Source organism: Monodon monoceros, unplaced genomic scaffold, assembly GCF_005190385.1.
Source record: "Monodon monoceros isolate NGI ecotype Baffin Bay Population unplaced genomic scaffold, NGI_Narwhal_1 Super_Scaffold_2, whole genome shotgun sequence".
In the NCBI taxonomy this organism is placed as follows: domain Eukaryota; kingdom Metazoa; phylum Chordata; class Mammalia; order Artiodactyla; family Monodontidae; genus Monodon; species Monodon monoceros.
In genome coordinates, this window is record NW_021703776.1 from 6,455,552 (window position 1) to 6,472,472 (window position 16,921).

At 45.7% G+C, this 16,921-nt stretch overlaps 1 protein-coding gene across 1 annotated transcript in view; it reads right to left on the reverse strand.

The window, feature by feature from the left end:
• Positions 1 to 1,471: 1,471 nt before the first annotated feature.
• The window catches only part of VOPP1 (VOPP1 WW domain binding protein), a 101,543-nt gene continuing 86,093 nt past the window's right edge, over positions 1,472 to 16,921 (reverse strand). The window contains exon 5 of the mRNA XM_029233796.1: positions 1,472 to 1,669. Within this exon, the coding sequence (XP_029089629.1) occupies positions 1,479 to 1,669 (191 nt within the window). The 3' untranslated portion in view covers positions 1,472 to 1,478. The remainder of the gene's footprint in view (positions 1,670 to 16,921) is intronic.

Sequence of the window (16,921 nt, forward strand, 5' to 3'; positions counted from 1 at the left end):
GGGCCCGTGAGCCATGGCCGCTGAGCCTGCGTGTCCGGAGCCTGTGCTCCAGAACGGGAGAGGCCACAGCAGTGAGAGGCCCGCGTACCGCAAAAAAAAAACAAAAAAAAAATGCACTCCACCCCACCACTACATATACAGGGATCTACATGTCTCGGCTATGCGGCTTTGCCCTTCCTATACGTGACCTGTCAGGTCTCACTCTGGGTTTAAATACGCGACCGTGGGCATTACTCACTATGCAGAAGAACAGGACCCCGGCCCGCTGACAACCCCAGGACTACCTGTGATCCCAGGGCCAGAGAGGTTTCTGAGCCAGGCTTTGCGTTTCCAACCAGATCTTCTTTATTCTAATTCTGATGAGCTCATCATCAGTGAGGTCTGTGCAGTCCTTTCTGAAGCGATCGCTCTGCAGTCCTGGGGTCTGCGTTCCCGTCTCTTTCTTCAAGCTCCTCCTGTTCGGAGCCCGGCGCACACCTGCTGAGGCCAACCAGCCCGGGCCCAGGCCTGCCCAACCCAGGCTCGAGCCACTGACTGCGCCCTGCTGGGACACCTCTCTCCAGAGGCTGACGTGGCTTCCCAGCCGGATGCGCCCGTCTGCTTTGAAAGTGTCCATCACAACGCACCGTCAGAGCTACCTCAGGGGACGGCGCAGAGCTGTCTGGCCGTGATCACAGGCCAGAGAGCTGCCGATGTCCAGGAAAGACTCCGAGTCTGACCTCAGGACAGGACTCCACACCATCTTCCACAGGACACACTGAAAAGGGCTCGAACACTCTTTTCCCCAAGTCAGACCAAGAGCTCGTCAAATGCAATGTCCGGTTGGAGGCAGGGGGCAATTTCCCATGAATTTAAATAACGTTCCTTAGTGACTTTCAGGTAACTATAGACAGCAACTTGGCCTGATTCTAGATCCCCATCTCCTTGAGGTGCAAGCCGTGCCCAGGGCTCTCCCAGCCCTGGCTGTGCAGAGGGCAGCTCTGGTCTTCAGGAAGGGGATGGAGAAGAGAGGGCTCCGAGGCTGCGCCACCAACGCCTGTTTCTCTGAGAGCCTTTGGAAGAGGAAGACTGATGGGCAAGGGGCTCACACAGCTGGCCCTGTGGTGCCTCATTTCAGACGGGCCACCTGCCGTGTGTGGGGCCTTCCGGGCGCCCTGGGCCCGTTCACGCGTACTCACCTGCACGCGCCCTGCCTCACCTTCTGCCGGAGTCTCTGCCCTGAGGGTCTGGATGCGCCACCCTTGGGGGTCAACCCTCGGGACTCTCCACTCGGCCAGAGCACAGATGACATTGGAAACAGAAGCAACAGAGGAGACACGGGGTGAATTCAAATACTGGTCCTCCAAGGAAAACTTGAAAGGAAGCTGTGCTTGCTTTGAAGATATCAGAAAGGAATTTGCCCTTAGTGGCTCAGAAGACCATTCCTGGAGGTGAACAGTGATGGGGCGCCAGGGAGGGTGGGTGACAGCCTCCCCCGGCTACTTGGCCTTCACCACCTGTTCATATGGGGGCGGTGGCGTGTTGCAGTAGGAAGGGGGCGGTGGGTAGGCCATGCTTCCCTGGGGTGAGTTGGGTTGGACCTGGAAAGCCATCGCCACAGGGTTCCCAGCAGGATTCATCCCTGGTCCTCCGGGGTCGGTGTAAAACGGCAGCCCCAGCTGCTGGGCTCCTGAAAGACAGGCAAGCAGATGTGAGCACAGCAGAAAAAACCCACAGCCCATCACAGCCAGGGCCCAGACACAGCAGGGCACCTGGGATCAGGTGACGAGCAAAGGGGACATGCCAGCGCCCGCCTCCTGGAGCTTCTCCTCTACTGGATGCAGACAGCCAGAAAGCACCACAACCCAAGAGGGTGTCTAAGTGATGGAGGGACATTAGCGGGATCAGGTGTGGCAGGGACCAAGCCGCAGCCGAGTGACACACCAGGGCAGCTCTGCCAAGACCTTGGGGAGGTGCACCAAAAAATTACCAACAGAGAGGGCCGAGTGTCCCTTAGAGCCTAAAAAGCCTGGGCGTAGAAAGGTAAGTCAACTCAGAGAGAACTGAAAAGAGGACCCTGTGTTCCCGAATCTCGGCCAGAATCATCACCGGCACCTCCACGCACTTTTTGAGAACAGTTTGCTTTAGTATCAGCTCCACTCCCACCTGCTGGATTAACGTTTAATCAGGGCAGATTACCTGTCATCCAGGTGAACCCAATTCCCAGATAAGGCGACGACCTACGGGGCGGATGCCAGCGGGGTGGGCTGACATGTCTGTGGACTCTCTCCCTGCCCTGGATGCTGCAGGAGAAGGATGCTCTTGTCTCAGGGGGAGGCTGTAGGATGCAGGCTGAGCCCTGCTGCGGGCCAGGGTGCAGGGCACGGGGGTCCAGAGAGCATAGACGGTGACAAGAGGGAATATACTGGTCACCCTGCCCAAAATCTAGCCCTAACTCTCTTTTTCTTTTTTTGCGGTACGCAGGCCTCTCACTGCTGTGGCCTCTCCCGTTGCGGAGCACAGGCTCCGGACGCGCAGGCTCAGCGGCCATGGCTCACGGGCCCAGCCGCTCCGCGGCATGTGGGATCTTCCCGGACCGGGGCACGAACCCGCGTCCCCTGCATCGGCAGGCGGACTCTCAACCACTGCGCCACCAGGGAAGCCCTCTCTTTTTCTATTTTAACAGTAGAAATACCTGAGCTGCTGCTTTGGAGCCTATTCCTTTGATCTGCTTTTTCTGATCGTGTTGACAACATGACAGGATACTGACTAAACAATTAAAGAATCGAGAAGAGAAACTGTGGGCTCCGGGCTTTATGTGGGCTGGGCTAGGCCTCATTCAACCCAGGAGACACTCGGGCACAGAGAGGTCGTCTCTGTGTGTGTATCGTTTAGGGTCTTTTTTTGTGCAAACCTTCCGCTGCCACAGTTTAACTGAATAAAGGTCAGATTCCCGGAAAGATGCCCACCAAGGTGTGCAGGATGTCTTGGAAATCTACAAGTGTGCTGAAGGAGAGCGTACAGGACAGAAACACCTGGCCAGAGATGCACTCAAGGGTGTCGGGAGGACAGCAGTCAGCCACGGGGGGCACCTTAATCGGCTCCTGCCTCGTCTCACACCTGTGTGGCCCAACAGACGGCACCTGCTTCTACTGGTGCATCTTGCCTGCTGCCAGGAGACGCGCTCGTTTACAAGACATGTTTGTATACAAGCCCGTGACCAGCCAGGACCGTGTGCTTCTCAAGGGCAGAGATTATATTTTATTTATCTCTGAATCCCTTTATATTTTATACAAATAAAAAGTTAAAGATGAATAAAAAGAGGCTAATGTAATAGTCCGGGAAAGACACAATGGAAGCCTCTGAATATGAGAGAAGAAATGGGGAGGAGAGAAAGAGAGAGGGGCTCTGGAGGTGTATCCAAGGACCCGGGACCAGCTCAGTGTGGAGCGTGTTGGGAGGAGGAGAGGCCTGCGTCGGAAAGGCCCGGCTTCTGGCGTTGATAAGGGGCTCACCAGGCGAGAGAGGGGACGGAGGAAAAGGGCAGGGCCCGCGGGAGCCCAGGCAGCTCTGGGGGCCTTCTTTGTGGAAGTGGCAGCACAGACGTGGCCTTGGCCAAAACCTCCCAGGAGGAGTGTGTAGAAGGGACAGAGGACGGCTGGGGAGAGCAGCGCAGACAAGGCCAGCACTCAAACGAGGAGAAACACAGGAGGAGGCGTAGGCGGCGGCGAAGACTGAAAGGAGAATGCGAGCAAAGAATGAAGCAGTGAGGCGGGAGCTGTGTCACCGAGCGGGGTTCGGGAGGGGACAGGGCAGCACCGCGCCTTCTCAGCCCACAGGACATTTGGGATTTCTGGCCAACAGTTTCAGCACCATGGCTGGCACAGAAGCCCAGCTGCCGGGGCAAACAGCTGCTCCAGGGTAAGGGGTGAAGACCAGAGGGGAGAGGTGGTGGCTAAAGGGATGCACGACAAGGGCAGACATGTTTTTGTTTTGTTATTTTTATTCTTTTAAAAACTGCTTTAAGGGACTTCCCTGGTGGTGCAGTGGTTAAGAATCTGCCTGCCAATGCAGGAGACACGGGTTCGATCCCTGGTCCAGGAGGATCCCACATGCCACAGAGCAACTAAGCCCGTGCGCCACAACTACTGAGCCTGCCCTCTAGAGCTCGCGAGCCACAACTACTGAGCCTGCCCTCTAGAGCTCGTGAGCCACAACTACTGAGCCTGCACTCTAGAGCCCGTGAGCCACAACGGCTGAGCCCGCGTGCCACAACTACTGAAGCGCACGTGCCTAGAGCCTGTGCTCCACAAGAGAAGCCACCGCAATGAGAAGCCCGCGCACCGCAACGAAGAGTAGCCCCGGCTCACCACAACTAGAGAAAGCCCACATGCAGCAACAAAGACCCAACACAGCCAAAACAAAACAAAACAAAACAGAAAAAAACTGCTTTAAATTAAGGTACAGTTGATTTACAAGATTATATTAGTTTCAGGTGTACAACACAGTGATTCTAAATTTTTATAGATTACACTCCATTTAAAGTTATTACAAAATAATGGCTATATTTCCCTGGGCTGTACAATATATCCTTGTTTATTATTTTAGACATAGCAGTTTGTACCTCTTAACCTCCTACCCCTATCTTGCCCCTCCATCCTTCCCTCTCCCCACTGGTAACCACGAGTTTGCTCCCTATGTCTGTGAGTCTGCTTCTGTGTTGTTATATTCATTCGTTGTATTTTTTAGATCCCACATATAAGTGATAACAGACAGTATCTGTCTTTCTCTGTCTGACTTACTTCACTTAGCATAATACCCTCCAGGTCCATCCACATTGTTATACATGGCAAAATTTTATTCTTTTTTATGGCTGAGTAACAGTCCATTGTGTGTGTGTGTGTGTGTGTGTGTGTGTGTGTGATGCAGTATATATATATATACACACACTATACACCAGGTCTTCTTATCCATTCATCTGTTGATGGACACTTAGTTTACTTCCATATTTTGGCTACTGTACATAGAGCTGCTAAGAATACTGGGTGGCATGTACTTTTCAAATCAGTGTTTTCATTTTCTTTGGATGTTTTACCCAGGAGTAGAACTGCAGGATCATTTTATTTCTATTAGTTCTATTTTTAGTTTTCTGAGGAACCTCCATGCTGTTTTCCATAGTGGCTGCACCAACTTACATTCCCACCAACAGTGCACAGGGTTCCCTTTTCTCCACATCCTTGCTAACTTGTTGATGTTAGCCATTCTGACAGGTGTGAGGTGATATCTCGGTGTGACTCTGATTTGCATTTCCCCGGTGATCAGTGATGCTGAGCGTCCTTTCACGTGCCTATTGGCCATCTGGATATCTTCTCTGGAAATATGTCTATTCAGGTCTTCTGCCCACTTTTTAATCAGGTTGTTGGGTTTTTTGTTGTTGAGTTGCATGAGTTCTTTATATATTTTGGATATTAACCCCTTATATATGATTTGCAAATCTTTTCTCCCATTCAGAAGGTTCCCTTTTTGTTTTGACGATGGTTTCCTTCCCTGTTAAAAGCTTTTTAGTTTGATGTAGTCCCATCTGTTTATTTTTGCTTTTGTTTCCTTTGCCTTAGGAGACAGATCCAAAAAAAATATTGCTATGACTTATGTCAAAGAGTGTTCTGCTTTATGTTGTCTCCTAGGAGTTTTATGTTTCAGGGCTTATGTTTAGGTCTTTAATCCATTTTGAGTTTATTTTTGTATATGGTATGAGAAAATATTCTAATTTCATTCTTTTACATGTAGCTGTCTAGTTTTCCCAGCACCACTTACTGAAGAGACTGTGTTTTCCCCACTGTATATTCTTACGGCAGAAGTATTTTTAAGGATGGGAAATGCTTGAGTGCGTTTATAGAGGTAGGGGCAGAAATACAGGAAACAGAGAGGATTTCTACAGAGAATATAAGCTCAATGATGGCAGGGACCTTATAAGCCTGGTTCAACATTTGAACGCCACTGTCTAGCAAAGAGCCTGGTACACAGGAGGGCACCCAACACGTCCTGTCAATTGGGCAGAGAGAAGCAGCACACAGGGACCCACAGTTCCGTGCGTGGGAAGAAGGACCCGGCGCTCACTCAGGCAGCCTCTGTACTGCGTGCCACTGTGGGTCGGTGATTTGAGCAGACACATTCCAAAGTCCTCAAAGAAGAGATGCTCACAGACAGTAGCAAAATGGTGACAAAGAGCGGCACAGCCAACTGGCATGGGATTCAAAGTAGCCGGGACTGTAAGGGTACAGAAGTGATGGCCAGGAGACAAGGGGACACCAGCACCATCTCCCTGACTTAGCGGGGGCGGAATGTGGGAGAAGAGAACTTGCCCTTCAATTCTGAAGGCTTACGGTAGATGGTTTAGTTAGAGAAAGAAAAGACAGAGTGTCTGTGAAGAAGCTGGAGTTAGAGGAAGACTATTTCTCCAGGAGATAGAGAGGAAAGGACCAGGAGAAGTGGGCAAAACAGCTGCAGCCACACCGCTGCCCCGCTGTTCCCTCACCTGCATTGCATCTCTACCCTATGCAGAGGGCGCGGTGGGGACAGCAAGGGTATCGGCATTGCATCCACTTTCCTGAAGACACGGAGACTCAGCGAGACAAAACTTGCCAAGGTCACACAGCTGCTATATGGAGGCACTGGAATTTGCACCCAGTAGTGTACTGGCAAGCCCAGGCTCTTTCCACTGTGACGTGTGTCTCACAACGGGGTGAGGAAATGGGGGAAGAAGTTCCGGCTAAAGAGGGACGGGCAAAACCAGAGAAGGCTGGTGACGTGAGGGACCTACGTTCTGGGCGCCACCCCAGGACTAAGGGCTTGGCTGAGGGCTGTCACGGCCCAGGCTCCCCGGGCTCCACCACCCGCCCCGGGCTGCGCTCTTAAGCCGGACACAGCCTGCTTCTCCAGAGACTTGAAGTTATTCCACCCCTCGCAGCCATCGTCTCTTCCTCCTTGAGAGTCTCTGTGCGATTTGAGAGGGAGCCCTAGATTCAGCAGAGATGCATCGACTGACGAGCGCCCCACCCGAGCGGACACACTGTTTAATTCAGTTTCCCAAGATTTTTGTATTTATGATCATTAAACATGATCCAATATAACTTTACTTTGGTTACACTAGGTTTACAAGTTATACTAGCTTTACAAAACAAATTAGGTAGATTTCCATAATTTTCTATACTTGTAGTAATTCATAAGCATTGACATGAACTGTTTCTTCAAAGTTTCAAAGATACCATCTGCCAAAGGAGGGCCTGGCCGCCAAGCTTTCTTAACGACGACCCTGCCGCCACTCAGCCAAGCTCACCGGCCAGTAAGTCATGAGGAGATAAGCTAAGCCAACCTTTTCTTGGGATGCAGAAGAACCTGGCTGGCCGCAGAGAACGGAGTAGGAACGCAGGAGAGCCGATGGCCACCTGAGAAAGACCAAGTGGCCTGCCAGCAGTGGGTCCGCTGGGTCCCAGGGCCCTGCTGTCTGACTCCATCCATTCCCCGCGCCTTTACAATCAGCCCAGCTCAGAGCTGGCTCCAGTGCTCTCTTCCCCCACACGCTGCCTGTGTTCTCACGGTTTAACCAGAGCCCAGGCGCTACACCCACCTCCTCCAGCCAGGCTGCTTCTCAAGGTTCAGGCAGGTTTCTCAAACACATTCCAGCAGACACAGAGCTCACCCCTCCACCTGTGACTCGAATGTCCTGTATTCGTTCCCCTCCATGTCACCACAGCCACCAATTCACTCACAGGACAGTAAGCCGAGTTCCCTTACGAGAGATAAAAACCCTCCGTCATCAGGTTCTTACCTGTTTCGAAGTCTCATTTCTCACCATCCTGCCTCATTCTTTACCTCCCAACAACAACCCAGTTGCTTGCACCCTGCCCACCTCTCCCTCACCCTCGTCAGAGAGCAGCTCCTGGGCATCCAACGTGCAGACCACTCCTCCTGGGAAGTCCTTCCCCATCTTCACACCACTGCTCCCCGGCCTCTCATCGGGTCAATTCCCATTTATCTTTCAAGTCTCAAATCAGAATCACAGCTCACTGACTCTCACCCCCATCCTAGCTGGATTAGGTACCCTGTCCTCTTGGCACCCAGAACAAAATCTGCATATCGGCACCACAGTGCGGTAGAATACTTTGAGTCTCTGCACTTGAGGAGAGGATTCCACTCACCTGGGAACCCTCAGAGCCCAGAGCAGCCCCTGGCATTGCAGCAGACATTGAATCCATATGTGAGATGCGCAATGGAAGAAGGGACGAATAGTGATTCTGGTCTGGACTTTGCCTCTGCCACACCATGCTGGACACACATGGCAGCTTCCTGAGACAGGCCTCTTCCTGATGTGACGTGAAGAACTGGCTGCCCCAGCCCAGCAAGCCTGCACCAACTCCACCCGTTGCCCTTGAGGACAGAAGCATTTGAAGGGATGACCCCCAACTCCCTATCACAAGTGATGGGGGGGTCTGGGGCTGTGATCTTTGCACCAGAGGTGTGCTGCAGGCGTGTCTGGAATATTCATGCAGCGTGGTCACTCACACCAGAGGATAACGAGAAACAGTGGCAAATGGGTCCAATTTAATTGTTATTTTTATGTTAACGGTCACAACTCATGGATATTGCTGGGAACTGGAAGGATGGGATCAAAACATCTGAGCACCTTAGAATATTAAAGAAATAGAAGAGATGGGAGGTGGATAAATTAGGTACTTGTCAAGAACATAGACCCTGAGGTGAACAAACACAGGGATGGAACTTGCTAGAAAGACTGGTTGAGGGCACAGGCAATAGGAATGGAGCCTGTACCCTCGTGGTGAGTGTGACGGTTACCCGGGCTAGATGGGGCACCAGCTGGCACAGAGGACAAGTGGGTCCCAGACATTCAATACGCTTGCTCATTTGGCTAAAGCAGAACCCTTGACAAGACACTGACCTGGCTGAGCATTCAAGCTCCCACAGAGAAGGGAAACGGAGAGGAGACAGACTCAGTTCTGACTCACTCAGGGAGGTGGAGGGAAGAAGACATAATCGTATGTGTGAAAACCACAGACAGGGGAGGCCAGGCAAGAACAGGTATGTGCCACAGACTTGAGAGAGATCATTTCAAAAATGTCCCCCCAGATCTACCATGATTGAATGGCAAATGACTCTGGAGTCCAAAGCATTTTAAAATCACAATCAATCAATGGAACAGGATAGAAAGTCCAGAAATAAACCCACACACCTATGGTCAATTAATCTACGACAAAGGAGGCAAGGATATACAATGGAGAGAAGACAGTCTCTTCAATAAGTGGTTCTGGGAAAACTGGACAGCTACATGTAAGAGAATGAAATTAAAACATACTTTCACACCATACACAAAAATAAACTCCAAGTGGATGAAAGACCTAAATGTAAGGCTGGATACGATACAACTCTTAGAGGAAAACATAGGCAGAACACTCTTTGACATAAATCAAAGCAACATCTTTTTCAATCCACCTCCTAGAGTAATGAAAATAAAAACAAAAATAAACAAATGGGATCTAATTAAACTTAAAAGCTCTTGCACAGCAAAGGAAATCATAATCAAAATGAAAAGATAACCTTCAGAATGGGAGAAAATATTTGCAAACGAAGCAACCGACAAGGGATTGACCTCTAAAATATACAAACAGCTCATGCAGCTCAATATCAAAAAAACCAACAACTCAATCAAAAAATGGGTGGAAGATCTAAATAGACATTTCTCCAAAGAAGATATACAGGTGACCAAAAAGCACATGAAAAGATGCTCAACATCACTAATTATTAGAAAAATGCAAATCAAAACTACAATGAGGTATTACCTCACACCAGTCAGAATGACCATCATCAAAAAATCTACAAACAAGAAATGCTGGAGAGGGTGTGGAGAAAAGGGAACCCTCCTACACTGTTGGTGGGAATGTAAATTGGTGCAGCCACTATGGAGAACAGTACGAAGGTTCCTTAAAAAACTAAAAATAAAACTACCATTATGACCCAGCAATCCCACTCCTGGGCATGTACCCGGAGAAAACCATAATTCGAAAAGACACATGCACCCCAATGTTCACTGCAGCACTGTTTACAACAGCCAGGACATGGAAGCAACCTAAATGTCCATCAACAGAGGAATGGATAAAGAAGCAGTGGTACATGTATACGATGGAATATTACTCAACCATAAAAAAAGAATGAAATAATGCCATTTGTAGCAACATGGATGGGCCCAGGGACTGCCATACTGAGTGAAGTAATTCAGACAGAGAAAGGCAAATATCATATGATATCGCTTACATGTGGAATCTGAAAAAGGGCACAAATGGGCTTATGTACAAAATAGAAGTAGAGTCACAGATGGAGAAAACCAACTTATGGTTACCAGGGGGTAAGGGTGGGAGGGATAAATTGGGAGATTGGGATTGACAGGTACACACTACTATATATAAAATAGATAACTAATAAGGACCTACTGTATAGCACAGGGAACTCTACTCAATACTCTGTAATGGCCTATATGGGAAAAGAACCTAAAACAGGTGGATATATGTATATGTATAACTGATTAACTTTACTGTACACTTGAAACTAACACAACATTGTAAATCAACTATACGCCAATAAAAATTTTTTTAAAATAATAAAATTATTATTTCAACTCCATAATCGCAAATAAGCAGGGTGATAAGAAAAATTTCAAAGGTCCCAGGGCTTCCCTGGTGGCGCAGTGGTTGAGAGTCCGCCTGCCGATGCAGGGGACATGGGTTCGTACCCCGGTCCAGGAAAATCCCACGTGCCGCGGAGTGGCTGGGCCTGTGAGCCATGGCCACTGGGCCTGCGTGTCCGGAGCCTGTGCTCCGCAATGGGAGAGGCCACAACAGTGAGAGGCCCGCGTACCACAAAAAAAAAAAAAAAAAAAAAAAGGTCCCAAACCAAGCCAATGTGACTGATCCTACACAACAAAATTGAAAGTGGGAATATCCTCAGAAACAAACGCAGAATGGAATCAGGTAAAATAAAGCCCAACAGAGCTGAAGCTTGGTACAGACTCTGAACCAAAGAAAGAACCTTTTAAGTATATGCATGGGGGGTTAAAGAAGATTCAGAAACAAAGCAAATGGGCAAGAGAAAGACCTCCAATCTTATTCTCTGTCAAAGCGAATGATTTGCAAAACTGAAACAGAGATTGAAACATGAGTGAGAGAAAATGAAACTCCGAGATAAGTCAGAACTGACTGGGCTTTGGGGAGAGCATTCAGATGGCCTGACTGACACAGTACCACACTGTAGAAAGTGAGAAAGGAAACCTGTATTTAAGCCCTATAGTAATACTATGAGGTATATATTATTTATTCCCAATTTATAGATTCAAAAGCTGATGGCCAAAGATATTATGTAACTTGCCCAGGGATCTTCTCCCACTGGACACTGCCGGATCTGTAAGCCCCGAAGTGTCCGTCCTGCATCCCAGGATGTGTAGAGGCGGCAGTGAGGACAGATGGCAGCGGGGGGACCGACCTGAGCTCCAGCATGCTAAGCATGAAGGTAAACCAGGAGCCTCCGTCTTTGTGATTTTTTGTCACAAGAGATTACTCTTAAAAATAATTTTAGGCTGGCTGAATTAGGGTGTGTGTTACTTGCAGCCAAAACACCTGAGCTAATTCTTGCAGAGCACATTCTCATGACCAATAGACAAGTGTCCCCCCTTCATAACTTGCCCCCTTTCCTCTAAGCCTTCTGGTTTAATTTTGTTTTATGTTGCATCTATTCATGTTGCTAAATTGTCTCAGCTACTAAAAATACTTTTTCAGTTCATCCTCCAGCAATTTTTTTTAGGTATATAACGATACACTGTTTACAAAGAGAGTTTTGTTTCTCCTTCCTAATGATTAAATATTTTCATGTTAATACTTAAGCCAAGAATTTCTAGAACAGTGTTAAATATTGATACTAAATATCCTAATTTTATTACTTTTACTGTTACCCTAAGTATGTTGTTGGCAGCAGTTCTACAGTACAAAGTGAATTCATTAGACAATTACTAAACGTTCCCACTGGGACTTCCTTGGTGGTCCATGGGCTAAGACTCCGTGCTCCCAATGCAGGGGGCCTGGGTTTGATCCTTGGTCAGGGAGCTAAATCCCACATGCAGCAACTAAAGGTCATGCATGCTGCAACTAAGACCCAGCACAGCCAAATAAATAAATAAATAAATTTTAAAATATACATTAAAATAACGTCATTGCTGGTAACACTGGGCTTAGCGTGTATCATTGAGGACTTGGTCCTCACCTCCAAGGACCCCAAACATACACTCTAAGTCTCTGTTATATTAAGAAAGAGCCTTACGTTTCTAGATGTACTACAGTTTACATTACTACTTTTGAGTTTTGATAAGAAATGTATATTGAACTTTGTCAACAGCCTTTTCAGCATCTACTGAGATACTCACTGATCTTTTCAAAAATTAAAACAAACCTAGAGAATGTTTATTGGTTATAAACAAATGACTCAAACCTGAGATCAGTTGATGGACATTTTAGGTTCAAGCAAAACAGCACTTTCACCGCTCCATGTTTTCTACACCACAAAGCACTCACCATAAGTCGTTTCCATCCATCACCATACAGTTGGCCCCTTCACCCATTTTGCCCACACTGCTTCCCCTCTGGTAACCACTAATCTGTTCTCTGTATCTATGATTTGGCTTTTGTTTTGTTCGTTCATTTGTTTTATTAGATTTTACATATGAGTGAAATCATACAGTTTTTGTCTTTCTTCATCTGACTTATTTCAAAAAGCATAATATCTTCAAGGTCTTCCTATGTTGTTACGAATGGCAGGATTTAATTCTATTTTTATGGCTGAGTTGTATTTCATTGTGTATATATACCACATCTTTATTCATTCATCCACCGATGGGCACTTAGGTTGTGTCCATGTCTTGGCTATTGTAAATAATGCTGCAGTGAACATAGGGGTGCATAATCTTTTTGATTTAGGGTTTTCATGTTCTTTGGATAAAAACCCAGAGGTGAAATAGCTGGGTCATTTGATAGTTCTATTATTAACTTTTTGCGAAATCTCCATACCGTTTTCAATAGTGGCTGCACCAATTTACATTCCGATCAACAGTGCACGAGGGCTCCCTTTTCTCCCCATCCTCTCCAACATTAGTTATTTTTTGTCTTTTCAATAATAGCCACTGTAACAGGTGTAAGGTGATATCTCATTGTGGTTTTGATTTGCATTTCCTAATAATTAATGATGGCTAACGTTTTTTTTTTTCTTGCGGTACGCAGGGCCCTCACCGCTGTGGCCTCTCCCGTTGCGGAGCACAGGCTCCAGACGCGCAGGCCCAGTGGCCATGGCTCACGGGCCCAGCCGCTCTGCGGCATGTGGGATCCTCCCGGACCGGGGCACGAACCCACGTCCCCTGCATCGGCAGGCGGACTCCCAACCATTGCGCCCACCAGGGAAGCCCCCGCTAACATTTTTTCATGTGCCTATTGGCCATCTGTATGTCTTCTTTGGAAAAATGTCTGTTGAGATCTGTCAACTTTTAATCAGATTTGTTTTTTGTTGTTGGGTGTATGAGTTCTTTGTATATTTTGGATATTAACCCCATATTGGATATATGATTTGCAAATACCTTCTCCCTTTCAGCAGGCTGTCTTTTTGTTTTGATGATAGTTTCCTTCACTGTGCAGAAGCTTTTTAGTTTGATGTTGTCCCATTTGTTGATTTTTGATTTTGTTTCTCTTGCCTTTGAATTTAGATCCACAAAAACATCACTAAGATAGATGTCAATGAGGTTACCACCTATGTTTTCTTCTAGGAGTTTTATGGTTTCCTCTTATATTCAAGTCTTTAATAAAATTTGAGCTAATTTTTGTATATGGTGTAAAACAGGGGTCTTTTGCATGTGGCTGTCCGGTTTTCCCAACTGCATTTATTGCAAAAGATTATCCTTTCTCAATTGTATGTTCTTTGTCATAATTTAATTGTGCATATATGTGTGGGTATATTTCTGGGCTCTCTACTCTGTTCCATTCACCTATGTGTCTGTTTTGACTACTGTAGCTTTGTAGTATAGTTTAAAACCAGGGCACGTGATACGTCCAGCTTTTTTCTTCTTTCTCAAGATTGTTTTGGCTATTTGGGATCTTTTGTGTTTCTATACAAATTTTAGAATTATTTGTTCTAGTTCTGTGAAAAAATGCCATTGGAATTTTGATAGGGACTGCAATGAACCTGTAGATTGCTTTGGGTAGTATGGACATTTTAACAACATTAATTCTTCCAGTACATAAACATGGAGTATTGTTCCCTTTATTTGTGTCTCCTTCAATTTCTTTCATCAGCATCTTATAGCTTGTAGTGTATAGGTCTTTCACTTCCTTGGTTAAATTTATTCCAAGGTATTTTATTCTTTTTTGAGGCAATCATAAATGGGGCTGTTTTCTTAATTTCTCTTTCTGATAGTTTATTAGTATATCATTGAGGACTTGATCCTTGCCTTCAAGGATGCTCAAGGAACACATACTCTAAGTCTTTATTATATTAAGAAAAAGACTTACATTGCTACTTACATTACTAGTTAAAACTACCTTATTAGTTTTGAAAGAGTTTTGGTGAGGAATGTATATTAAATTTTATCGACAGTCTTTTCAGCATCCACTGAGGTACTTGTTGCATTTTTCGTTGCCTTTTTGTTATTGTAAAATACACATAACATAAAATTTACCATCTTAACCATTTTTAAGTATACAGTTCAGTGGCATTAAATACACTCACATTGTTGTGCAACCATCACCATGATACATCCCCATAACTCTCTTCATCTTGTAAAACTGAAAATCTACATCCATTAAATAGTAACTTCCCCAAAATCCACTCCCTCAAGCCCTAGTCAACCACCACTACATTTTCTGCCTTTATGATTCTGACTACTCTAAGTACCACATATAAGTGGAATCATACAGTATTAGTCTTGTAATTGGCTTATTGCACTTAGAATAATATCTTCAAAATTCATCCATGTTGTAGCATATCAGAATTCCTTCCCTTTTAAGGCTGAATAATATTCCATTGTGTGTATTTACTTATCCATTCATCAGTTGATGGACACTTGGGTGCTTCCACAGTTTAGTAATTGGGAATAATGCTGCTATGAACATGGGTGTACAAGATTCTTCGAGATTCTGCTTTCAATTTTTCTGGGTATGTACCCAGAAGTGGAATTGCTGGATTGTATGGTAATTCTATTTTTAATTTTTTGAGGAACCTCCATACTGTTTCCACAATGGCTGTACTATTTTACATTCCCACCAGCAGTGCAAAAGGTTCCAATTTCTCCACATCCTTGCCAACACTTGTTTTCTGTTTTTTGATAGTAGCTATCTTAATGGGTGTGAGGTGGTATCTTATAGTTTTTTTTTTTTGGCTGCGTTTGGGTCTTCGTTGCTGCGCATGGGCTTTCTCTAGCTGTGGCGAGCAGGGGATACTCTTCGCCATGGTGCGTGGGCTTCTCATTGTGGTGGCTTCTCTTGTGAAGGGTGGGCTCCAGGCATGTGGCCTTCCGTAGTTGTGGCTCGCAGGCTTCAGAGCGCAGCCTCAGTAGTTGTGGTGCACGGGCTTAGTTGCTCCGCGGCACGTGGGATCCTCCTGGACCAGGGCTCGAGCACATGTCCCCGGCATCGGCAGGAGGATTCTTAACCACTGCCCCACCAGGGAAGTCCCTATGTTGTAGTTTTGATTTGTATCTCCCTAATGATTAGTGAGCATCTTTTCATGTACTTGCTAGCCATTCGTATCTTCTCTGGAGAAATGAGCATTCAATTCCTTTGCCCATTTTTGAATAGGGTTGTTTTATTTTTTCATTGTTGAATTTTAGGAGTTCTATATTTAATCTGGATATTAATTGCTTATCAAATATATGATTTGCAAATATTTTCTCCTATTGTGGAGGTAGCCTTTTAACTCTATTCATAGTGTCCTTTAATGCACAATTTTAAAAATTTTTCATGAAGTCCAATTTGCCTGTTTTTTTATTTTATTACCCACACCTTTGGTATCATGTCCAAGAAATCACTGCTGACTCTAATGTTCAGACACTTTGTCCTTGTTTTCTTCTAAGAGTTTTATTGTTTTAAGTCTTACATTTAGGTCCTTGATCCACTTTGAGTTAACTTTTGTATGTGGTGTTAGGTAAGGGTCCAACTTGATTCTTTTGCATGTGGATATTCAGTTTTCCCAGCACCATTTGTTGAAAATACTGTCCTTTCCCCATGGAGTGGTCTTGGTACCCTTGTCAAAAAACATTTGACCATACACATGAGGGTTTACTGTTGGGTTCTCCATTCTACTCTGTTGGTCTATATGTCTGCCTTTATGCCCTCACCAGACTGTTTTGATTAATGTAGCTATGTAGTAAATTTTGAAATCAGGAAGTGTGAGTCCTCCAATTTTTTCTTCTTTTTCAAGACTGTTTTGGCTATTTGGGGTCCTCTGAGATTCCATATTAATTTTAGGATGGGTTTTTCTACCTGGAAAAAAATCACTGGGATTTTAATTGGATTTGCATTGAATCTGTATTTCATATCGGGTGGTACTGACATTTTAACAATACTGTCTTCCAATCGATGAACACAAAATCTGTTTCCATTTATTTACATCTTTTAAAATTTCTTCAGGCAATGTTTTATAGTTTTCATTGTACAAGACTTTCACCTTCTTGGTTAATTAATTCCTAATTATTTTCTTCTCCTTGATGTTATTACTAATGGATTTTTTGGGTAATTTCCTTCTCATGTTGTTCATGTATAGAAACTTAACTGATTCTTGTGTGTTGACTTTGTGTCCTGCTACTTTGCTGAATTCATTTATCATTTCTAACAGTTTTGTTTTCTAG